Source organism: Scatophagus argus, chromosome 1 (assembly GCF_020382885.2).
Source record: "Scatophagus argus isolate fScaArg1 chromosome 1, fScaArg1.pri, whole genome shotgun sequence".
NCBI classification, from domain to species: Eukaryota; Metazoa; Chordata; class Actinopteri; family Scatophagidae; genus Scatophagus; species Scatophagus argus.
The window spans coordinates 16,427,868-16,453,672 of NC_058493.1; the positions used below are offsets into that span (position 1 = coordinate 16,427,868).

Below are 25,805 nucleotides of genomic sequence, written 5' to 3' on the forward strand. Positions count from 1 at the left end.
TATCAGTGATTGCTACTGGGGTGGATTTCCATATTTTGATTTGTTGTTTTTTTGTTTGTTTGTTTGTTTGTTTTTTAATATCACTTTTTAAGCACAGAGTAAATGTTACAAGAACAGTATTGAACAAAAAAGCCATTTTGGTCATTTTGAACAGCTGGCCGATGTTGTAGCCACATCATCAGGTCCAGTTTTTCTTCCTTCTCCTCTCTCTCTCTCTCTCTCTCTCTCTCTCTCTCTCTCTCTCGCTCTCTCTCTCTCTCCTGTGGCTGAGCCAAAGATAACTGAGTAGCAGTGTTTGACTGTAATCACTCCAAGTCTCTTTCTCTGGAGAGCAGCACAGCGGGCAGCGTGGTTCCACCCCTCTAGGAGCTTTCAGCCCACTTTCACAGTATTATGACATGTTCGTGAAGAATCAGACAAAGTCAGGTTTGCTTAGTGACACAAACTGTATAGATTTGTTATTTGGATAGATCTGTCTGTTAGTAATCAATAATATACAAACAGTGGTTATCGAGGATGAAAACTGACCCAATGAAAAAGTTATTTGAACAAACTTTTGCAGCAAAATAAAAGCTGTAGTAAAGGGTGAACTGTGTAGCCCTGCTCTGTCAAGTGTCATCATGAGGCATTTTTGTATCTCAGATAAAATCGAAAGCCTAAAGCAATTTGATATACTGATTAGGCTCAGCTAAATACAGGCTGGATATACCACTGAGATTAGAAGGATAACTAGTTTAAATGATGGTTGAGTTGGTCCATTGCATCCCATCATCTGGCTCCGAGTGTATTTTGTAATTAAGGCTGTAAGGTGTGTGCATAATCAAATAAATAAATAATGCTGCCAGAATTATGTGATAATAAATTAATACATTACAAGAAGTGAATAAAGGAGCAGCTAATTGCATGAGATGAGTCTTTTTCATTAGCCTTTTGAGAGGAAATTTCATTATATGCATCACAAGCCCTACTGCAAGATGAAATCCAGTTTTCAAAGTATGCAAATAAGAATAAAGTGTTATGCTAGGAAAACTACGTAAGAGTGATAACGCTGCAATAGCACAGACATCTGTAAGGATGTTGTTATCTAGTCTCGATATAGTTTTTATTTTACCTGTTTTCGCTCCAAAGACATTGAGTCTAACATGGAGAGAGGTGCTGACCTGTGCTGGCAGCCTCTGTGTCTTTTGAGGGTTTGTAGCTTTTCAGTTGGATGTAATATCAACCTTTTTTTTTGGCGAGGTATGAAAAATATAGGACCCTCTGAGTAAATGTTATTTTAGATTTCAGTTTGAATTGAGACACGACCTCACTCAAATATTGACGTAATCTTCTTTGATAATCGCGTATTGATGCATCAAAGGTTTATAAATTAGCAATAAAGGTGATTGTGCTGCTATTTTTGCTCACAAACTAAAGTAATATTAAAGAAATGTTTTTACGTACTTACAGTGCACCTTGCAGTATTGATATTCAGTCATGTTCACTTTCTCTATACCCAGTGTTGCGAGCAGAACATAAACTTGGTTAAATGCATCTCCAATAACTGCGCTGCCAAGTTGGTTGATTATTTTGTACATAATCACAGTGGAAAACAACCTGCCTATTAAGACTTAAATGGCAGTAATACAGAAAGCAATTGCCATTACTTTGCTGCTCACACTGAAAATAAAGATTTCTCTAAATTAAAAGGATCCTCTGACTATAATGCTACAGCTAATTGTGTGGGGGTCTTGTACAGGCATGTGGTTGTACATCAATTGTAAGGGCTAAATGCTGATTGGTTAGGAAGGCCTTTACAAGCTGTGGCCTAAGTATGTTTTTTTTTTTTTTTTTTTTTGGTGGGGGGGACTGCTCTGCTGCCAGGGAGTCTGATAGCTCTTGAATTATTTATCTATAAAGATGCTGGACGTTAGTCACGGCGACCTAGGCCCCATAGTGGTTGTCTGGCGACATCTCCCTCCAATGCTAGCCATCAGCAGATGGGGACTGGGGTGCTAATGAGCGGGGTGCACAGGTTTTTTTAACTCTCCATCTTCGCATATAGACCCTCCACGCTGAACAAGGATGCACGAAAGATTTGCAAAGATCTGAGTGCAGAACTTTTTAATTAGGGAAAAAACGGGGTTAGAAAAAGAAAAAGATTGAAAAAGAAAGATAGAAACAACCACCCGTTTTCCTATTAAGGAGAAATGTCAAGCGCGGTGGTGAAGCAATAGTCTGTGTGCATCCCTTTGTTGTCCTCCCTGACATTGAAGGCTAATTTTTCATGGTTATTTGAACTGGAAAATGAAAGAGAGGTTTGCGATTATTTCCTATAAATGACAACACAATTGCATTACGCTTCAGTACAAACACAGAGAGGATATTGCCTTTTCATATTTCATGTGAAAGTAATGGATGGTCTATGCAAAGAGGAACAGAAAGAAAGACAAATGGTGAAAGAAAGCTCCCTGTGTTTGATTTGTATTAGAAACTGAATGGATAGAGGTAGCGAGAGCGTTTTTGTTTTTTTTGTTTTTTTCAATAAGTGGAAGCACTCTCCTGGATGTTTTAAAGTGCCTGTGCAGTGTAATCATTGGATTTCTTTAGCAATTAGCTATGAGCAACCAGCCAGGGTGGTTGTTAGCAGAAAGTTGCCCAGTGTATCCACTACAGGCTGGTACTAGAAAAATATAATGTATATCTATAGTAAGGTCTACACATACACTGCCTCCATATATATCTGTGCAGCTGTACGATGTTTTAAATAAAATAATTGTGACAAATAAATAAGATAAAACCATCCCATCATCCTCCGCTTCTCCTCTCAGCTATCCTGAAACATCTGAATTTAGCAGACCATTCAACTTTTGAGAGCAAACACATCAGTGATACCCTATATTTTATATTTTAAATAAAATTGATTAGCAAAATTGGTATTCATAACCTTGTTGGATTCTGTTTTATCTGGGCATACGCTTTCATAAACAAACAGCCAGCCAGGCCCTGGGCTGTAGACGGAGACAAGGAGGATGACCATCGAAAAGGATGGCGAAACCAGCCCACTCTGGAGGCACATGCTGAGAAATATGTTTGTGTACTTTAAGTTTACAAAGATTGAAGGAAAGCCTCTGCCGGCAGGACTCATGTAAATAGGACCCATGTGGGAGCTGTGAGCCCGACTCCTAACACGCGCCGAGGTAGGCGCTACATACATCCAGCCATGGCAACATTGATTTTCTGAGCTAATACCTCCACAGAACAGTCCACAGGCAGATGGATGCACTACAAAGATATGCAAATGGCACATTCAATAAATCGACAGGCAGAGATCTTTTTCAGACAGTCCACTGTACTGGTCTGCAGTACCTAAAAGGAGAGATAAACAGATAAGTACCTGTTAATGGACACACACATACACAAGTGTGCAAACTCAGACAAACATACGAGCACCTGCCTGTTACCTGAAAAAAACTTAGATCGATAAGAGAATTTCATGTTAAGCAGAACCGCTTTAGAACAGCACATCAAATAAATGCTCAGGCTATCCAGCATTAGTTTTTAATATGAAAGTGCTATTTTTAATGTGCCGTACTGTATTTTTAATTTTCAAGGTTTTCTTCAAGAAAGCTTTTTTGCACTATATCTTGTGTATAATAACAAAACAAACTGTGGGTATAGTCATATTCAGTGCGCTTATTAGTCAGATATGAAACAAAAGCTGCTGGGTGTATGTCATATATAATAGATGTGGGCTGTCTTGTTAAGCCCAGCAGGCTGTATGTGGCTGTGTCTCTGTGGAGAAAAGCTCTGAAGCTCGCTGTACCAGGTAATTAAAGAGAGTTTGTGGCAAAAGCCAAACATCAGGAGAGATGAGCTATGAACAAAAGAGCTGTGACAGTTTCAGGTTATGTGATTTTTGTGTCCTTTTTTTGCCAAATGAAAAATCAATACATTTTCCGGGTTATACATATTCAGAGTGTCCACCGTGCTTCCGCCCTGATGGAGAGAGGGGCGGGGGACTGTGGGCTGGAGTGGGGGAGTCGCCTGTTCGTCTGTCATAACTGTACTATCGTATTTTCCAACCCACTGGTGAATATTTCAGAGTTGATGTGGTTGCCCTTCATGACAGCGGTGATGCTTTGTGCCCCCCCCTCACCCCCCTTCTCAGACGCCCCTTCAGCCACCCTCACCACACACATTCAGTCAAGCCACCCCAATCTGTTTGGTCCCTTTGAATAGCAGCAAATAGGTGAAGGCATTGTATAGCCAGGAAGAAGAGGAGAGCCAGAGGAAAAATAAAAATATGCATTAATGAAAGGAGCTTGATTTAAGAGGACGCTGCAGTGGAATACGACGAGCATAAATGCATGGTGGGGGGTGGCAGAGAGGCAGAGTGGCTCTTTGTGCAGGACAATGTCCCTCAGGCAGAGTAGATGGAAGAGCACTGCCCAGTGATGTTTTTGCCCCCTATCCAGGCTTTTAGCTCGCCATCCTAGCAGGGAAAAGTACAGCCTGCATCTTCCATTGTGTCCATAATATGTGTTAGTGAGCAGCCGTCATCTTGGACATTCAAGGAAGTCACAGTGGTGTGTTTGTGTGTGTGTGTGTGTGTGTGTCAGCTGGGGCAGACGAGTGAGCAGTCCCTGAATGCTCGCTCCCTGTGTAGCTACATTAACCTAGATCTTCTTCTCTCTCATCACTCAAGTAAAACACAAAGAGAAAAGAACTAGAGCGGCACTCACTTTATCCACTTTATTTGTAATGTATCTAAACATGCCATTATCATGAGAAGTATTTCTAATTAGTATAATTTCCCATGAGATAACACTTTAGGGAGCATATTTAATACATTACATGGTGCTCAATAACAGTTTCTAACTAAGTAAGAGAGCGCAAGAAAGCGGTCGAATTAGTCACATTACATGTGTTTAAATGTTTCTGGGTTTTTTTTCTGTTGACCTCTATGTGCAGCTCCTTATGACCTGGCTGCACTGAGTCCTTTCAAATAGCCAATGACTTCGAAAGGCAAGGGGGATCAAATTAAGTGTTGTGTGGGCGACCTATGGGGCTGGTTTGATGAGCAGGCACCACCCGGTAAATAGTGCAGCAGTGGAGGAGGGGGTGACATGAGATTGTTCCAGGGCAGTGTGAGCTATCACTGCTGTTTGTGATTAACTCGCCGTTTAAAGTTTTTCTAGTTATTAGCTGCCTTAACCCCGTACCCCTCCTCCATCTCTCGCACCTCCTCTTCGACTACCCCACCACCACCTTCAGCCCCATGGAGACACAAAGTATTCATTCACATTTAGATCCTGAGGTCACAGCAGGGCCAGCAGCGAGAGGCCAGCAAATCCCCCATCGTCAGGTCAGGAATCTAACACGTAACTCCGACCAGCAGTGCTGAGGTAGCTTGCTCTTCTTTCCTTTCAAAATGTGAAAGTGTGTAGGAGAGAGGGAGTAAGAGCACGAGTGAGAAGAGAAGAGTACAGAGACAGATGCACTTTCATTTTGTTTGTGTGTGTCTGTGTGTGGGGCAGGTCTAGTATTTGTAGTGCGTTTTCTCACATTTTATTATGTTGATTCTCGTGTGCATTTATGTGTATTTTACTACACTTTCATTCGTTTGAAATATTGCTGTTGGCGTTTTTGATTGCATCTCATAATTAAGGTTGGAGTGCATATAAATGAATACAACAGAAGTAAGGGTAATAACATACACATCAGTGAGAATGTTTTGCAAGTCATTTGAAAAGCATTTTCTGCGCAGCATAACATGCATTGACATTTTTTACTCAGCTTTATGTTTTGTTGTGCAGCGGCCAGTATGGCTGCTGATAGCACCATGTTGTGGTTTATTGGTTGTTCATAAGCAAAAGCCCCTCTTGTCTCTGGCTAGATTGTGGCCATGTTTTGCTTCATTGTGGTTTTATGAGAGGTAGCTTGTGAGGACGTAAGGAGGGAGCTCTTCTGTGAGTGTGTGCATTGGCAGGGGTGGGGGCATTAGGAGGGGTGGGAGTGTTTTCCTGTGTGTTGTGCTTTTAAAGGGGGGTCTTGCGTATGGGGCACAGAGGTGCTGATATGAGGAGCGGACAATGCATGAAAGCCCTCAGCATGGGTCCTGTGTCTCATTGTCCCGTGGTACCCTCCTGTCACTTTCATTTTGCACCCTCTAGTCCAGAGTCAGGCCAACTTTGATATCAGGAAAGGGGGTGCAAAGGATGATTGGGGGAGTAAGAGGGGGATTTTTAAAAGAAAAAGTAGGGGAGAAAGATAGAGTCTGTGAAGTGTGAAATAAGATTGCTTTTTATCCGACAGTGCAGTGTTAAAGAAAAGGAAGCTGTCCGGCCCTGGATAAAGCAAGGGAAGCACACCTCTCTGATTTACAGTGCGATCCTGTGACACCTGGTTAAAATGATAACAACAGCCTAAATAATCATAATGAGAGTAATGAGAGCTTAGACACAGAGCTCCACACAAGAGCCTGGAGAGAAGCAGAGCTCAACCCTCTCTCCCAGTGCTCGAGAGCCGGGGAGAGGAAGGAGCTCAGCTCAGCCCCTATGCTGGTTCTCCAGGACTTACAAAAGTCAAGAGAGATAGACAAGACAGTGTTGTTGAGATACTGTATATGCAACAAAAAAAGAACAGGCTGCTGCTACTGTTTGAGGAAAACTGGAGCGATTCTCAGGTAGGACTGGAATTCTGTACTTAAAGAAAGGCAGTTATCATCATAGCAGTATATTCTGCTGAGGCAGAGGATGGAGGAGGAGCCTGACCTAGTGAAAGATATCTAGAGTGACTATTATTACTTGCTGCTGCTCTTCTCTACAGTCTGGGAAGGAATACTGGAAAGTGCAGTGGTTACCATCAATTATTTATTAGGCCGTTTGTGCTTGTCAGTCTGATTAGCATTAGTGTAATCACTGCTCTTCAGGGGAAAGGAAGGCTGCTCTCTCTCATCTGAAGGTAATCTTGCCATTTTCAGTGTCTCATCTTCACCGGACGCTTCTTGCATAGCATCTGCTTTTGTCATCTCCACATAATTCTTCCCTTTTCCCCTTCCTCATGTGTTTCTGTCTGTTGCTGCTCAGCCCCTTCCCCCAGCACCTCATTAATGTGTGCGAGCAAGTTGCTCTCTCCCAGCTTGTATAGAGTGACACCTATGGGCCTGATTAAGCCTCTGCACTCGCTGGCAAAACACAAGAAGGGAAGGCTTCTGAGCGCAGATATGGTGTGTGTGTGTGTGTGTGTGTGTGTGTCCGTTTGCAAGATGCTGGAACAGAGAGCCCATGGACTGTCCCCACTGAGTGACTGGCAGAGCAAAGCTGATATTTATATGCTCAGAACAAATGAGTGTAATCTCTGTGTCGGCAATGGGCTTATTCAGCTTGCATGATTAGATTAATGGAACTGTTTCATATCATTGTATTAGGATGGTTAATGAAGACAATTAATTAGAAGACAACCTTCAGGCTATTGTCCTTTACATCTCTCAGATTTGGGTTAGAAATGGCCTGCTGCCATAGCTCTGAGTGTTTCTCCTCATCTATTTTCAGAGTTAATCTATGGCTACAGTTTTAGTGCCTCTTCCATTTGCATCCTACTCTTAGGCCACTCATGACCTTTCATTAATTATGGTTGGCCTGGCTTTAATCATTGTGTAATACCGTTGGAGATGAGACGAGGAATAGGCAAAACCATTTGCCACTTAAATATGTAACACTGCTCCTGGAATTAAATGTCTGCATTTCTGCATAAATTATGGGAAGGACTCGGTGTCGTGTGTGTTAAAGGTGTCACATACTGTGATTAAACATGTAAATAAGGAAGTATTGAAAACACACAGGAGGAAAAAAATATCAGTGCTCATGCGAGCATGCAGGAAGTTGGGGCTGTGCACAGGGAAGCTGAATAGCTTTAGAATTTTGCCTGCTGCATATCACAGTAATGTTTAAGCACAAAGTGTGTATTGATGTGTAGGTGGGGAATTAGTCTCACTACAAGTGTCACATAGCTAAGAAATGACACCTTGCCCCGTTTTTAAAGGTGAAAAAATTTACCTGGGGATTATTTTGTAATCTGAGCACCTATGCAGCTGTACAGTATCCTAATTCTCCCAGAGTTGTAGAGATTTATGCAGGCAGTCGTTAGATGGGATTTTGGGACTCGGCAGGAGTTCTTTGGTTTTCTGGGAATGTTTAAGATCCGCCTCACCACCACGGGATGGGCCGCACTGGATGGAATTCCTGAGTTGCCTTGGAAACATAATAGAAACATGTTTAAAAATAAAAGAATAAAATGTATTCATGGGTGGAATCCAGGGAACACTTAAAAATGCTTTTTACTTAGGAGCCGGTCATCCCTGTTAAATATCTCCATTTGAACGTCATCGGATCACAGGATCAGCTTTCAGCTATAGTGTGTAACAACACAATCCATACACCAATCACCCCGCTCACACAGCCGTTTCCCACAGCATTTGTATCAGCAAGCAGGAAATGGAAGATATTGCGTCTGTCCGGCCAGTAATACAAAGGTGTTTTTCACTGACTTTGATGGGTTGTTTTTTTAATCGAGTAACCCTGTATGTATAAGCATGCTGCTGTGCCTTCTATAGTACAGTTAGTGTTGTGTTAATATACACTTCCCATGATTTTGTAGCTCTAGTGTGTATTCAGTAACCTTTAGAGCCCAAGGCGATTTTACATGCAACTTAAAACCAGCAAAATATGTCATAGACACTCTCTAATATCAGAGAAAGAATATATTCTTTGACATACACAGCAGAGAATGAATTGGCAATTAAAAAAAAATAATTTCCTTTAGTATTTCCTCTCTTATAAACAGGACTTTTTTTTGTCTAAAACTGTTTAACATTTCAGAAGAAAAAAAGATTAGAAGTTTATGAATATTCTATTTAAGAGTAGGACCTGTCATCAGGAAAGGGACTGTGAGATTAGCCACATGATTCAGAGATGTGTTCAACGTGTGTCTGCGATAATGACACATACCAGAGTTTGAGAACACGATGTCAACTCTATATACAGTGTATGCAGTATTTCATATCTGACAGGATAAACAGTGAGTGTTGGGGATAATGTAACATCATAAAAGTGGTTTTGGCTCTGGGTAGTCATGTGGTGAGCTAAGATTGGATGTGTGATGACTGCAGGGCTGAATACTTGAACAGGATATTTCAGTAGCTGTTGTAGCATTGTCAATATATCAATAGCTCATAGAGTAGAGACCCAGGCATGAAAGCATTTTCAAAAGAGCATTTAAGTACATTTGCTGAGAATTAGCTGACTTGTGTAATAACTGATAGGGCCTATTGACTGCAGCCTAGTTTACTGTTGTCAAATCAATGCTATTGCATGCAAGTCTCACTACTTTTAAACAAACTTAACAGGCAAAGGGGATGTTCAGGGGGCACTGGAGGGAAATAAACAAGATTGATGCCCTTTTTATTATCTGTTTTTGCTATCTTTTCCTCTGTGTGTTACTTACAAATGGCGTTATTGGATATCCATTGTTTGGACTTCGATGCTCCTAAATGGCCTGATATATCGAGCTGAGGCTTTTAAGGTGGTTACATGGGATTTCTGCCTTTGACTTGGCATAAAAATAAAATGAATTGTGGCTCTGAAAGTTTTAAATATTTATGATTTTTTTTTTTTTTTTTTGGCAATGGTAGGATAGAAAAAGTGACATGAATGTCATGTTGGTAAGTAACCTACCAGATTGCAGCAGGGGACAGTAACGTATGTGTGTGTGTGTAGGGAAATCTTGGCCTTGCCTAGTTTAAAGTCTTTTTTCTCTTGAAGGATACTGTTCACACAAAATTCTTTTTCCATCTGCCCACTTCAGACCACGTGTGTGCTTTTTTTCTGTTGTTTTATGTCCAACATTAAACAGAGAAAAAACATAGTAGTTGTCATGGTCTTGAATACATGGGGAAATATTAATAAATTAGCACTCACAATAAAATAAAATATAAAATGAATGTTATAATAACATCCACAATAATAATAATAATCATCATAATCATAATATTAATAATAATAATTTATATACCACAATTATTTAAGTCTAATTTTATTAATTTTGTGTAACTAAATATCACAGTTGATGATCAGATAGTGCAGGACAGAAAGCAGATTCTGCCCTCTTTGTCTGCTAGCCTTGCAACTGTGTGTCAGCATATGTAATTGTTGCAAGCTCCTATAGAAAAAAACGCTGCCGTCCCTTTAAGTGCTTCCACCAATTCTGATGGTGAGGTAATTTACATATCTCGTCCTCCCTCCCCCTTCAGGAGAGCTGAGTGAGGATGTGGAGGCTGCTAGTGAGACCACCACAGACCAGGAGGACCAAACCAAAGACAGAGAAAGTGGGGGGGAGAAGGAGCTCACCAAAGGGACAGGTAAGGCCAATATTTACACCACATACATTTGGGGAAGACTGTTCACAGAGAACATGTGGCCCTGCACCTGAATGGTGTTGAACAACAGGCCTTTTGCCGAATTAAATTAAACATATTTTAAAATATTGAGCATTTTTTAAGCATTAAACACTCTTTGCCAAAAGTCCATCAATCCACTTCTATTTTTCAAGGGCTGTTCTTTATGTTGCTGCAGGTTTCTAGGCATTAAATCCCATCTGATACAGTTAGGATAAACCAATTTAGGTAATATGTCCAGGGGACATGTGACCCATGTTTTGTCTTTGCTCAATGGGTGATGTTAAAAGAGGGGCCTGTATGCGTAATTCCAGCTGAGCCATGTGTGTTCTCACATGTGATAGCACTGCCCCCTCCTCAACTTTGCTGCACACACAGGAACACACAGACAAAACTGACCTGTGTTTAATGTTATCAGATCAGGACGGTCTCTTTATTTACAGGTGTAGGTGGTGAATCCTTAGCAGAGGGTTGGGCTTAGCATTTAGAGGAGGAGCTTTTGGCCTCAAAATTTTCTGGTCAAATGAAGGCTGCATTTTCTTTTATTGAGCATTTTGGAAGTATTAATCTTATAAATATTTTCAAATTCAAATAAGTTCAGCATCGATAAGTTATCTGACCTTCATGGAAACATGCGTGTGTGGAATTTTTTTTCTTCTGAACCGTTTATGACAGTCATTACAGCAGATGATGAAATGAGCATCTTTTAACACCATGTGTTTGTGTTGTGGTATGATTGGGGTCTGTCTGGAAGGCTCTGTATTGTTTTAACATTAGGCCTGTTTACAGTGAAAGATGACAGCTAGTAGAAGTAAATGACCAGCTGAGGTTCTTATGTGGTTCTGTTGTTTGTAACTAGAAGAGGTACTTAAGCTAGAACAGTTTTTGTGTGAGAAAGCAAAAGTGGCATATGTGCTAATATAATAACACTGATGACTCGATGGGATGTGTGAAAAATGTTGGCACTTGCAGCACTTCTATACGCAGACACTGTACGTCCACCTTCCTGACTGTGCTTCTCAGCTTTATCTCTTCGACATGAATGAAATATGGTCTTAAGCTCAAGTTTAAAGCAGGAGTCAAAAACTTCACGTACTGCACAGCCTGTGTGCATCACTGCATCTAATTATATTTGAAGCTTTTGTTTACTGATTGTATTCAGATTTCTGAAACATTAATGTAAATGAAATATAGTTTCATTTTTCTTTCTTATGCACAATTTACTTTGTACGTCTGTGTTAGAAAAACAGTGTTGGCAGTTAAGACATTTCCTAGTCGATAGAAGAGATTTCTGATAATGATGACACTGAACAGTAACAGACCTGGATAGATGCTTCTCACTTGTCTAACTTCTTGTGTTACTGCAGGATGTTTTGATTTACACTAGTCAGGTTAAAAGCTGGAAAACAATTCAGACCTTTTGCATACCTAAGTTTTTTTATAAAGTGTAGCAAAAAAAAAAAAAAAAAAAACTTCATCACAGTGTTTGAAGCCCAGCCTTTGTAAAGTGTCTTTGATATTCGAACTTCTATTTTAAATGAGGCTGAGTTGTTTGTGCTCTTTGAAAGGGCGACACTCTTCTTTGATGGAAGAAATAATGATATGCATGCCTGACTGAATATGGCTAAAAGTATGTTTTAGCACATCAAAATAAAGCACTTTAAAAAGCATTAAAATGAGCTGGCCGATTAATAATTCACTCATACCTGTGGTGCACAGGAAGACGACTCCTCGCATTAGGATTCCTCCTTTTTGAAAGGCATGCAATTTGATACAAGCATATTCAGTTCCTTTCCTCCCCTCTGTCAGTCGCTAATCACCAAATAAGTGTGTTTCTGTGTTTTCACAAAGGAAATATGTGCTTGCATATGAAAAATTTACAGCTTCCCAGCAGCTTATTAGAAACGCTTAGTTAAAAATAGCATGTGCATTAGGAAACCAGGTCTGAGGTTCTGTTTGATGTCAGTGAAAAGGTGGGTGGGTATGTTGGGGTGCTGGGTTCAAGGCTGTGTTGTCAGCGAAAGGTAGACAGCTGTAGTTTAATGGAAGGGTCTCTTTTTGTACTTCAAACTTTTTGTGATTGATGAATACAATACCCATTCAAAGCAGAAAACCTTGTAGGGGGAAAAAAGCGAGGAAGACCTCACGATGCATTTGGTAAACAGAGGAGCACTTGTTTGGCTGGTGATTCTCTGAAGATGTTTGTACAGTAGGCACACAGATGGCGTGTGTGATAGAATATGGTAGATGAGCATCTTGGCCAACCTGTTATTTATCTGAAAGGTGCTCAGTCTCCCACTGTCTGAGGCTGAGCTGTTTCTAAGGTCCATCATTAGAACTGCTGAAGTATTTCTTCTCATCGTTGTCATGTTGCTGTTGGAACAGAGCACAACATTGTTCCTTTACAAATGACAGTCACTGTCAGACAGACAGCGTTAGCGAACATGGAAAAAAGGCTTCCTCCTTTTTAAAGCCATTGTCAATCTTATTTTCTCTTTCTTGTTCCACAGCTCCTCAGTATTCATTAAAATCATTTAGAGGTACATCAGAAACCTTTGTAAAATGCATATGTATTCAGTGTGTCATCTCTTGAAAGATGACTTCATTATTGTGTTGTTTTTTAGTTATCTCAAAGATAATACATATATGTGCATGTACACGCATTCAGACATATGTAAACGTCATCTACTGCAGGAAGTATGTGGTGCAACTTTTTGTGTTTATACAGTATATTATTCCACGTACATGTCCTGAGAGAAGAAATAGAAATGAACAGTAAAAGTAATTATAAATGGAATACTAAAATCTTGATGCATTTGGACAATGACGATGATGCTGGCTGTAGCTGCAAGTTAATCATCCTGCATGATTAGTAATTCAAAGGGTCATTTTTAATGCTTGGTATGAAATATGTATGAACGGATGGCCATGAGGCTCTTACCTCTCTGCTCACACCTTCTCCTCCAAGCTGAGACAGCACTGGCAAAGGGAAAAGCTTCTGCAGGAATGGGATCCTTACCTTCATTAAAGCAGGGGGTGTATTTATGCAGCAGCAGAACATATGAGGGTACAGCGAGGAGAAAGGCAAGGTGGCGAGTGCAGGGGAGAAAGGACGATAGAGAGAGCAGAAAGAAGAGGAAGGAGGTGAATTGTTAAAACACCTGCAGACTCGGACTTGCGATTTGACACATTTAGCATAAATGTATGGGAAAGGTTGAATTGAAAGTTGAGCTGAAGGAAATAATCTCTCCATTCTGTGGCTGGGAAGATGGTAGTCCACTGAAATTGAGCTTGGTAAATAATTGTTTTCATACTTCTTTTTTTTTTTTTTTTTTACTTTTTACATTTAATTTATGGGAGCTGGAGCAAGGGAGGTGAAAAATAATTTTCCAGTCGGGGTCATCCACATCCTGAGAACGGTAAAAGAGGAGATCAGACAGACAAAGACAAATTACACTACTTCCTGAAAACATAGGGAATATGTGCAATCATATATACTGTGGATGGATTCTGTAATCCAACATTTGAATCATATCTGCTTATATAATTATTTACATATACTAACTGTTTTTAATATTTTTAATTGTTAATATTTTGCTTAAACATTTCCATTTATCTACATTAACCCGGTACACAGTTCTTAAAGTTGCTTGTCATTTATCAAGTCTGTATTTAACAGGTAAATTAACTGTTTTAATTAATTGTAATTAATTAACTGTGATTAAATGTTTTTTCTGCCTTCTGCAAAGTCCAGAGTACTGATAGTACAGAGACTAAGACCAGGGTTTAGTAAAAACCCAATGCAAAGAGAAAAAAAATGTATTTTGGTGTAACTACTTCATGTTTTGAGTAATTAAGAATAATTTGATTTGAAATTATTGTGTTTTTTTATTTGCCATCATTGCAGTCATGGCACACTCTTTCTTTTTGGAATAAAATATTTCATGCTAGTATCTATTTAATCTCTGTGTACCACCACTGCTGGACTGTGGACATGCTGGTCCACGTTAGCTTGAGCTCGAATGTTAGTGCTGTTAAGGTACAAGTGTGTAGGAGTATTTTGACATACTTTAGTGGAGCACCAATTAAAGGTGATGTGCAGGATCCAATTTAGCATTCGATTAGCTGCCACACAGTGTATTTACACTGCCTGTGCACAAATAGTGCATATTTTGGTATTTTCCCACTTCATTATGCCCAAAACAGTGCTTTTAACTCTCACATATTGGGTTTGATGAGTAAAATCAAAAAAGGTGAAATCTATTTTTATACATTTTCAACAGAACACCTACAGCAGGAGTGTTGTTTTGTTTAATCGTGGGTGTTAAAGCATGTTCTGTAGACTTGTAGGAACAAATGTAAATTGTTTGTAATGAGATGTAAACAAATTGTGATATGTTAATTCCAGATATTTCCTAGCAGATGTTTTAATATATTTACTTGACTGTGCTAGAACCTGTCAGATTAGTTTGCACCTGTCTGTTTTCCAACCCTGTGTTTCTCTTCCAGGTGTTTCCACACAGACCGGCTTAAATATTGCTCCAAACTGTTTTCAGTTAAATGCTGACATTATACCTGACCATCCTTTTAGATTAAGGCTGGGTAGCTGGGTGTGCTTACACAATCACATGCATGTGTGTGCTTGTGTGTGTTCTTCTCCCCTGCATGTGTGTATAAATGTGCTTCATCATGCACATGTGTACAGGTGTGTTGTGCGTAGGAGAAGCAGATGTCGAGTTGCATACTGCAGATGCTGCAGTTAGTCTGTATAACAAACAAGATGATTAGCATCCCCTAGACCCAACACTGTGTCATTGCAGTCTGCTCTTTTTAAAAATGTGCTCTAAATGCTGCTGTGAGACTTCTGCTGTTGCTCATTCAGGAAGAGACACAGCAAATGTTATGGATTGTGCTGTAACGTATAACAGTACAGATATGCAGATTTAATATTAGCCGTGGTTCAAGTCGAAATTGCATGTTTATGCTTAGTTACAGTCAAATTATTCGAGTTTATATTACTTTTACTCCACACAAGGCGACTTTCAATGCAGTGGTGATTTGTTATTGCTTTTAAACCCTCTTAGTATGACAAATCAGGACACAGAGCAGTGAAAATGTTTACATATTCATATCACGTCCTTTGAATGCTTGTCATCCCTCAAATTGTAATTCCTTTTGTCTTTGAAGATAATAGGCCATAAATTGTCCTTGTTTGTGAGCCAACTCCCTGAAAGCACAGTGTTTATGAGTTTTACCACAGGCCGTCTAATGGCCGGGCACATGTGCCGTCTCTCTGAGCGTCCTGTAAAGGTGAACGCCGTGTCATCCTGTTGTTCAGTGGCCTGAAGATTAATAATGCTTCTGCTAATTAATATTGCCTCTCAATTTCTTCATCTCCGGCTTGCCTTTCTTGCAAGCATGTTGTTAGGCTGCAAAACGCTGTGTCATAAGCAGCAGATATGGCCTTCATACATAATAGTAAATGTTTTCACATGTAGCTTAAGTATCACATTTTTAGTTCAAGGCTTTGGGTTTCTCCTGTTTTGTTTTTTTATATATATATATCAGTGCATAATAATTACGAGAGACGTGATGAATGGAATGTTACACTGCCCCTTACTGCTCTGGGCTTTAACACCGACTGCAGATTAAAACCTAGATATAAATGGGAAAATGTAAAGATACTATTCAGGCATTGTTAGCATAGAGAAGAGAGCGAGTTGTAGCACTGGGTGAGTTGAAACATCTACATATTAATGGCCAACTTGCCGATGGAATGGAGGTTAGGATTTTCTACACTGCAACGAGCAGAGGGGCGTCAGAGGCCCTCTACAGTTTGAAGACGAGAGGTGTTAGGGAGTTTGGGATCAGAGGACACACTCCTCAGAGAGCGTCCCACTGAGGATCTTTGAGTTTCACCATGCAGAGGAATCATGGGTTGAACTTAAGTTTAAAGTGATTGGCAGACTGTGGCTGGTCTGGGCAAAGTGACAGTAAAGTTATGCAGCCTTGCTGGCGTGGACGGACTGGATGATAGGCTATGATTTTTACAACCGGAGGCCTGAAGCTGCCACGACGAGACAGGAACTGTGGTAATGAGGGGGCTGAGACTCCAGAGATGATGACGACCTGATGTCTGTCAGGAGGAGGGGAATTCCCCTCTGAAACACCAGAAATCTTTTTCCCATCCTCTGCTTCCGTGCATATTGTTTACTGTAACTCACATTTTAGAATATGGATAACCTCTCCCAAGGACAAGGCAGATTAATTGCATCTGGCAGATGACCTGTTGTGGTTAATTCAGTCTGTGCTGTGTCAGTCACTCTGTCCAGCAGCCATCTTTTCTTCCCCTTTAAAAGCACAACAAGGCTGTGATTGCTCAGGAGACCGGTGCAGTGTGCTGACAGCCCCTTTGCTGCTTGAATAATACAGTCCAGCTACGAGAGGTGAGACAAGGTGCCAAAGTCCAATTCACTTACGGGACTCGACAGCACAAAAGCCTCTGGTTTACGGAAAAGGGGCATGAATTAATAATCACCTAATTGACTCTTAGTTTTTTTTTTTTTCCCCTCCACTTCGGCTCTGCCTTTTGTGCTTTCAAACAAAAGCACACCCTTGTATCTGTCATGGGAGGTTTGGTGTGGATGAGGCTCAGTCTTCGTCAGTGACCTTAATGTCTGTCAGGAGTCTGTCTGTTACCCTGACCTCTTCTGCCTGGTCATTAGACACAGAGCCCCGTAGTGGCCTCTGTGGAGGACTACTTATTAGTGGGACAAGCATCGTTTATGTAACTCACCACTGAAACTGTAACTACAATTAAATATGTTAAAAAGCAAATGAGGAATAATTCTTTAAACAATTCTGACTGTTTTGGGGGATTTTAGTTTCTGGGGTTTCCTGCTATAGTCCTACATCCTGCTCCATCAGGACCGCATGGGTTCTAATCACCAGCTCACATTGTAGATTCATGTGTCTCACACGTGTCTGTCTATGCTCGGACACCAGTGTCCAATCAGCCATGGTAGACTGTAGGCCTACATAATAACAAAAAAAGGTATCTCTATTTCATACTCAGCTTTTCAATGTTTCGCTCATTTTTTTTCATCAGCCTTGACAAGAAAAAACAGGATACAGTAGTTGGACTGTTAGTCATGGTGCTGGTGTGGTCTCAGGGTTCTAGGATTCTTGAGAGAAGTCAATTGATCCGATTTATGGAGTCCTAATTGGCCATGACAATAAAGACTGCATCTGAGTAAGCCTCCCAAGCCCTCTGTGTGTTCCCCCTCTCTTTCTCACACACACACAAACATAAAACACCCTGAGCCACATAAAAGCCTGTTTGGGCTGCTTCTGCAGCAGCCCTCCAGTGCCTTAGCATCAACAGCCACTTGTTTCACCTTTGCTAATTAAGTAATTGTAAAAGTGAACCATACTTACAATCAATTATGTTTATCCCCTTAATCATGAGACTGAGAGGATACTTGTGTCTACTTAATCTATGCTTACATTCTGTGCTGTATGTATGCATACAGCACAGAATGTATGCATTTTATATGCATTTTATAACTGAGGCACAAACCCAGTGTTTCCTGCTCTTAACAAAATAAAGTGAGTCTTAGAATTTCTTTATAGACTTTAATTTACCCCTAGTATGTCACAGTTGTCATAGGCATATTTAAGGTGCATTAGCTGCTTTCCTTTTTTCTTTTGGTCCTGTGCACAAATGCAGTGCATATGAGATTTTGCTTTTGTATTTTTTTATTATTACAATAAAGAGTATGTGCTTAAAATGTTGCAGTCTGATTTAATAGTAGGAAATGCTGTTGGGTCTAGGCTCTCCTCTTAGCTTGTCCTATGACTTTCTTCTCAACCTGGCATCTATGCGGTTTCTGGTGAAAAGTCAGAAGTTGCTTATCATATCACTGAGTAGCTGAACATGAGACAAAACACATATATGAAGGTATCGGTATTTCCTAAATCATTCAATAGACCCACTGAATAAGAAATGTATTTTTAAGGACAATATATTATAATCACGGGATGGAACTAGGTCACTGGAATTGTCCTTTGACCTGGAATTGTCCTACCAAATGTGAGCAGCCAGACTCTTGAAATGTGAAGGTGACCACAGATGACTGTCCTTGTTTTCCTTGAGAGATGAGTTCAGGGGCAGTAGGAGTGGACTGAAGTGGAGTTGAGGTTGGAAGAGGAGGAGGATGAATTGGTGAGGACAGTGCCATGACTGAGAGGTTAATGTCAGCGAATGGGAGGTTCCTTTTGTTTAACATTCCCTTTGTTTATTGGCGGATGTGTTTAATAGGATTGACTGTGACTGGACCCTAATGGGGCCTCCCTGGCTGATCCTGGTGTCTCTGGGAGATCTTGCAGGCTGCTCTGTCCAAAGCCAGGTCCCCCACTGGGTAATCAGCTCAACTGCCCTCGCCGTGATTGGAGCTGACGTTTTAATGTCTGGAATAGGAGCGTGGTCAGCCCTGCTTAACCTGACCCTGCTGCCAAACCACCCCTCCCCTTCAATGCCCTCTGTTCTCAATTTGCCCTTCCAGGACTGTACAAATCAGGGCAAATTTAACTCTTTATGGGTTTGTTAGGGGTTGGCAAGATACCTCCTTAAGTTTCGTAGTGACCTCTTTCCATTGGTGACAAAGTCTGGTGCTGCTGCAGCTCCCCCATGCTGACTCCGTGTGGATTTAGCTCCTCTACAAGCCCAAGTGCTCATGTGCTTTAGCTTCTCTTGTTCTTCATTAAGCCGAGTAGTTCAAATGTGGTTTTCAAGGTGAGACCCTGCTTTGCAGACATGGAAACAGATTTTCTGTTTTGTTGGTGTTGTTTGCATTGAAAGGATGAGGTGATTATTGATTCAGTTTGTGAGTTAGAGGTAACTATACAGGTGACTGTAATGGAAGTCTTTTTAGAGGTTGGCAGCCATCCACCTTTTTTTTTATTTAAACATTTCCACAGACTGAGCACCAAAGCATGGCTATATCCTGTGAATATACTCAGCTATGACTAATCATCAGTCTGATGCCATTAGCCCAATGGCATGTTTTTATGTCTTGAAAATCTTCAAGTTAAATGAAAGTTTGTTGTCACATCCAGCCAAGCTTTGAGGAAATATCAAGGTTAGCCCAGGGGTTTGAAAAGAAGTTTTCTAATCTTGACATCCTCATCCTTTTTGTCTTTGTTACAGTCTGCTTGCGCAGAACTACACCACACTGGAGCTGGTTACAGACGTGCCAGTGAAAAAGAGAATTTCACTGGCATTATGGAAACAAAGAACTGAGGATTTTTCCAAGATTTGGTCAAACTGTAGAGAGCTTGATTGAAAAGAAAAAATCTTGATCCCTTAAAAAAGGACCTGATTGTTCTTTTAAAATAAATACAAACTTTGGCCGACATCTTCCTCAGCTTTTCTTTGTTGATCCTTTCTGTGGTAACATGGACAAAAAGGAGTTGAATTCACAAGATTGAAAACCTTTTGTACAAGAGTCAAGCTTTGGTCTTAAATATGCTTGTATCATATATACCAGGATGGCTCAATAAAACATGCTGTACGTCAGCTTATATTTGTTTATCACACAGACTTTGAAACGTGAATAATCTGTTTCACAGGTATTTCAGGATAAGTAATTCCAAAAACGGTTATGTTTAAATTCTGATGTAGGTGGTCCCTTTCCACCTTATATTTGTTTACCTTGTCTCAAGTTTAGAAACTCATGTGAACTGAAAATACAAGTGGTGTGAAACCTAAAGTTGCACCCTGTGGCAAATTAATATTTTTATTAGCCGTTTGTGGTGTTGTATGATATCCCGACGAGCCCACATTGAAAGAGACGGCCCATCAGAGCATGTTGGCTGTGAGTTTCCCTGCAACAGCATGGGAAGACAAGTGAAAAGTGTGCAGTACTTTTTTTACGGGGAGACATGAGTTGGATAACACATGGCCCAATTCCCATTAAATGCAGTTATGTCACATTAAGAAAAACATTCCAAAACCCTTTATCTATGATTGACCTGAAGACTGCCTGAAGTCCTCACCTTCTCTTGACATGTCTGCTCATCCCTCTTTATCCCTCTGTGTATATTCAGCAGCGTCCAGCCACTTGGAACGGCACCAGTCAGATTCCCCAATCCCCTCCAAAAGGCCCTCTTCGCGGTCAGAGACCTCAGAGAGCCCGCTCTCCTCCAAGCGTCCCAGGACAGCTGAGAAGAGTGCTGCGGAGCAGGTGAGAGTTAAAAGCCATACAAGTTTGACAACACTGATGCCTTCAGATGTTCATAGAACTCTTTGAATTAGGAGATTCATGCTAACGCTTATCTCAACCTCAATTACCAAGCCCTCATTATAAACCTGAAACTTACACACCAATTAAATTAATATACTTCTGATAATTTTTAGTTAGTTATCTCACTGACCCTTTTTTTTTAACATACAGGCTGCTATTTCAAATATACTCAAACTTATTTTAACCTTTCTGCTGGAGTTGCAGTGCTAATTGTGTATAAGGTGGAAAATCAATATAGTATTTGACAGATGAGAGCACTTTGAAGTGGGTGCCAAGACTCAGTGGTGCTGAGCATTACAGAGTTGTCTGTGATCAGAGGGATCTGCCTGCTCGAGGGAAGGGGCCCCCAATCTTTCTCCTGATCAACAGCTCCTCTTCAAGCAAGCCCACCGTGCTCACTGTGCCTATTTCACCCTATTAACCCTCTGTGGATCTGTCTTTTCTGCCCCGCTCTATTACTACCTCTACTGCACCCAGATGTACCAGTGCCCCTACTGCAAGTTCACCAACACGGACCTAAATCGTCTCAGAATGCACGTGATGACGCAGCACTCTGTCCAGCCCATGTTACGATGCCCATTATGCCAGGACATGCTCAACAACAAGATCCACCTTCAGTTCCACCTCACACACCTCCACAGTGTGGCTCCTGACTGTGTTGATAAGCTTATTGCCACAGTAAGTCCTGTGTTGTGTGACTTGTTTTCGCTTTTTATGTTTCTCTGCCAACAGTACATTTGAATCCTTTTCTTTAGTAAACTGCACATTTCAAGGTAACCTGAGGTTGCACTGTGTTTTGCTAGATTAGTATGTATTTGCTTGGGACTGCATAAGTGCACATTCCCTATTCTCCTCCTCCAGTGCCATAGCAAATAGAAGGCATAAGTGCTTTAGGTAATGCATTATCCAAAGTTTATGTAAGTCAGGGAATGCAGTTGAGGGAAATCACAATAGATTAACAAGTGCATGGCTGTACTGCCTGGGTAAGCTGTACTGTATTCAGCACCAATCTCTGTATATGTTATATGTTTCACTCTGTCACATATTGTGTCGGTCATTATCTCCACGGTTATTTATACTTTGTGTTAGTGGCCCAACATATTGGTACTTATAGACATTATGGCCAGGCAGATTGCAGGCTATGGGTCAACTCAAGGACTCATGTGAGGATTCAGCATTGCCAAGGAGATGAGTCACTCTTGAACAGTCCCTCACCCTGGGGTGACTGCCTGGCTGTGAGAACAATTCCCATCCCTGCTTTCCTTGTCTAAATTGCCAACATTCAGCTCTTTACCAAACACAAAGGGTTCTGTTAATTGTGAAACGGCTACAGGCAATCCCATTGGCTCAGTGGAAATGATTGGGCCTTTTTAAGATGCATATTTTGCTCCTCTTTTTCATTGTCTTAATGTGCCCATCATCAGAGAGCCCTTTTACAGCTCTCTTCTAATCACAGTCATTTGGGGAGGGGAACTCATAATCTGTTTTTGTCTTTTTTTTTCTTTTTTTTTTTAATGATTTCAAGATGAGCAGCTCTCTCAGCTCCCAGTTCATTTATTACTTCACTGACATTCTTGCCATGTCTGTGATCACCTGTGTGCGAGTCAAAACAAAGCCTTTCATTATGAATATGTTAAAATAATTGTGACACAGATTAATCAAAATTTAATGAATGGTTTGCCAGCTTCATAAAATTTAAGTAAAAGCAATGGAAATGTTATTACTCACTAGAAATCAGGCCAAAGTCAAGTCTCATATAAAAAAAAAAAGCAAATATGTATAGACTGTATAGATAATAAAATGCTCTAAGGTTTGGTGTTATTATTCAGGTTCACTTCTACAGGAAATAAGATGCAAAATTCGCAGGGTTTATAGCTTGAGCCATGCAATCTTCAACTCAAGTCCTGAAGTTAAATTTATATCAGCTGCAGCACACTGGTGCATTATTTTCTACCCACAGAGAATACTTTCTTGTTTCTTTTAACGCTCATCAAGGGGAAATAAAATTTTATTTGCCCTGTTTTCTTATAAATCACTGAGCAAATCTTTGTTCTGTTCTGTCCTGTGAAGCGAAATAGCTTGCTGGACAATCACTGAGTAAAGCATCGCCCCGTCTGCTGCCTCGCCATCTTCATCCCCCATCTAGAAAGTAAATGGCAAGCACATTAGTATGGCAGACAGCAATATTTATTTCTTTTATAGTGGTAGTAATGTACTGAACCACTACATGAGGGCTGTGATAGAACAGAGGTAATATAACACACATTAAAGCTAGCACCTTTTTATAACTGGTGAATGCAGATGGAAAGGTACTTTATCCTTTTCATATGTCTAAGGAGAGGAGTCTAATTAATTCTGAAATAGGTGACTTTTATTTCTTGCCAAGCATGCATAATGATGTGTTCACTCTCCACCCTACATCCTTTCATCCACCTATCTTTTTTGCACTCACTGCCATCTCTTCCTTTCCACCCCATGTTTTCATGCATTTCTCTCTCATATACAGTACATACATACTGTACGTTATATTTAATATACACACACTCCTCTGCTTCTCTCACTCTATATATAATTTTCTGTCTGTGTAAGATAGGGGTAATGAAAATAATTGTGCTTCATTAATTCTGTCTGGTTGGATGATAGCCATTTTGAACTATGTTTGCCAATTAGGTGGTCCAAATTAAAAGTGACCTTGGGATACTCTACTCTTTCCACTAATCGCCTAATGAAGCAGTTGTCAAGAAACAGTCCACTTAGTAATGTAAATGATTACTTTTTTTTGTGACTTTCCATGCTGGTTGCATCATTTTTCCACTTTTTATTTTGAAGAAATAGAGAGGTAACCAAAACAAAGAAGGAAATTTTCCAGCCAAATTTGTGTCCACACTAACCATATAGGGCTGTACTTTGTGAGGGAAAAATGTTAACTGTTCTGCTTAACCTTGAAACTCCTGTTGCTTCAGGATGATTCTGATCTACTTGGATCTGGCCTATTTGCTATATGTCAAGCTATAGTATGCTGTATTTATGTATCACTTAGCCTATTAGAGGAGTAATTAGAAAGCATATGGAAAATTAAAAAAGCATCAACTATGCAAATTGCTTGCTTTTCAGTATAACTTCCATCATTTTTATTTCAATAACTGAAATATTAATAACAGAATAAGTTTTGCTTATGTTTACATGATGAAGTTTCCTTTAGATGATTTACAGTGTAGACTGACAGAAAGCATGGAGATAGAGTCATCACAGAGTCTCATCCAGAATCACACCAGAGACATTGCTGTTACAGTGAAAGCGACAGAGATTTTTTTATATTACTCAAATGGACAACCTTTGAGTCTTTAGGCTGAGAGTGAAATGTGAAAAGTGTCTTAACGCTGAGATTCAGCAGCAAAACACAGAAGACTAGGGATACGGTGAGGTGATGTGAATTGAAATGCAGCATGTTGAGTGAAGCTGATTACTCTGTTTGTGAAGTTAATTGAAGGAAGGTGAAAAAGACAGCGCCTTATCTTCCAGCCTTATCCCGTTTCAGACGATGATTACTGTTAAATAGGGAACTGTTAATGAATGATAGTGATGAATTATCAGGTTTTGGGGTTGACAAGAGGCTTTCAGTCGGAGAAACAGAAAGAAAGTTAGCAAAGGCAATAATAAACAGAGGTTTCTGTCATTCACACATGATTGACTTCAACCTTTGGAGAGCAGTGAGATTCTTAGTTCCTCTACTTTTCAATCAATGCGTATTTGACCTTGAAATGTTCCAATTAGAAAAGCAAAAAGAGAAAGGAAATATGTGATATTATCTGTATTTCAAATTTAAAATGCATTCGCTTTTGGTTTTACAGTTTTATTAAGAAACATTAAGGAGTGTGGTTTAGCAACTGTTGGCAATTTTTAACTCTTGTACTACTGAGAATTCTGTTTTGGTGTGAGATGGCTTGATAACATTTACATACTTACTTTTTCCCTTTTATTATAATAATAATTTCTAAAGACTCGTATTTATTATTTCATTAGTCCACCTAGAAACCTTTTTGTTGTCTTAGATACTGAAATACATAATGTCCATCATCTGTTCAGATATGGTTGTGAACCTGTGTACAAACATGTACACGTGAGCTTGGTGAGGGATTCATATGGAAATAATAACATACAAATGTGTGGGGATCTCAGCATAGACTCTCTTGATTTCTGTGTTTATTGTCAGTGATCCTCAGTGCTATGTGAAAACGTGACAGTTCCTGTTTACATTATTAATCTGTGTTACCCCCTTCCTGGTAACACTTTCTGTGTCCTTGTTTGTGTCTGTAGTTTCCTTTTAAACATTTAAACTGAAATATAAAATTACATTATCACTCAGCAAGACTATTCATGCTAGAATTCCTTTGTGCTTTGTTTTTACAGGTAACAGCAAGTGAAGTATTGCCAGCAAGTATGTTCATACCTGTCCCTAGTCCAGACCGAGAGTCCCAGAGCACCCCTCATGCCACAGCCAACTCAAACTCTGAAGATACAAAGAAGCAAACTGGTTAGTATTTCATTCTGTTAGAAATTTGGAGGGTAATTTTTAGTATGTCGCTTATTTCACATATATAAGCCCAAAAGTTTTTTCTAGAACCAAAATGAGTGTATAAACAACATATCTGGTAATCATAGCTGAGTATACAATAAAAGATAGAACAAGGATTTATTGCACTTGATATTGCACACACTGGTGCACTATCAAGTCAGGAGTTGTGATGACATAGCCTGAAAATAAAGAATCATTATTCATGTATTTCAGTGTTTTAGAAAAGAGTTGTGTCAGTAATGGTTTCATTACATTTTTCACAAACAGTGCAATTAAAGACAGTGCACTTTAGCTCACTAAGGCCATCATTCACAACAGTACGTGAATGATGGTTTGTATTCACAGACCTTACAATTAGTCAATGTTTTTTCAGTTTTTTTCCACCTTCCCAAGCATACTAACATGATGAGTCCTTTAATGTCTTTACTGACATAAGTGTAGGAAAAATTAACTTTGCAAATACCTAATGAATTCTTCTGTTATTCTGACT

The 25,805-nt window shown here is 40.0% G+C and overlaps 1 protein-coding gene across 7 annotated transcripts in view; it reads left to right on the forward strand.

The window, feature by feature from the left end:
- The window catches only part of zfhx3b (zinc finger homeobox 3b), a 328,411-nt gene that overhangs the window by 289,793 nt on the left and 12,813 nt on the right, over positions 1–25,805 (forward strand). For 6 of the 7 annotated variants that reach the window (XM_046386999.1, XM_046386989.1, XM_046387010.1 and 3 more), the window contains 4 exons: positions 10,292–10,399; positions 20,543–20,679; positions 21,217–21,417; positions 25,150–25,273. In XM_046386999.1, the coding sequence (XP_046242955.1) occupies positions 10,292–10,399; positions 20,543–20,679; positions 21,217–21,417; positions 25,150–25,273 (570 nt within the window). The remainder of the gene's footprint in view (positions 1–10,291; positions 10,400–20,542; positions 20,680–21,216; positions 21,418–25,149; positions 25,274–25,805) is intronic. The other variant, XM_046387028.1, reaches the window with a different exon arrangement.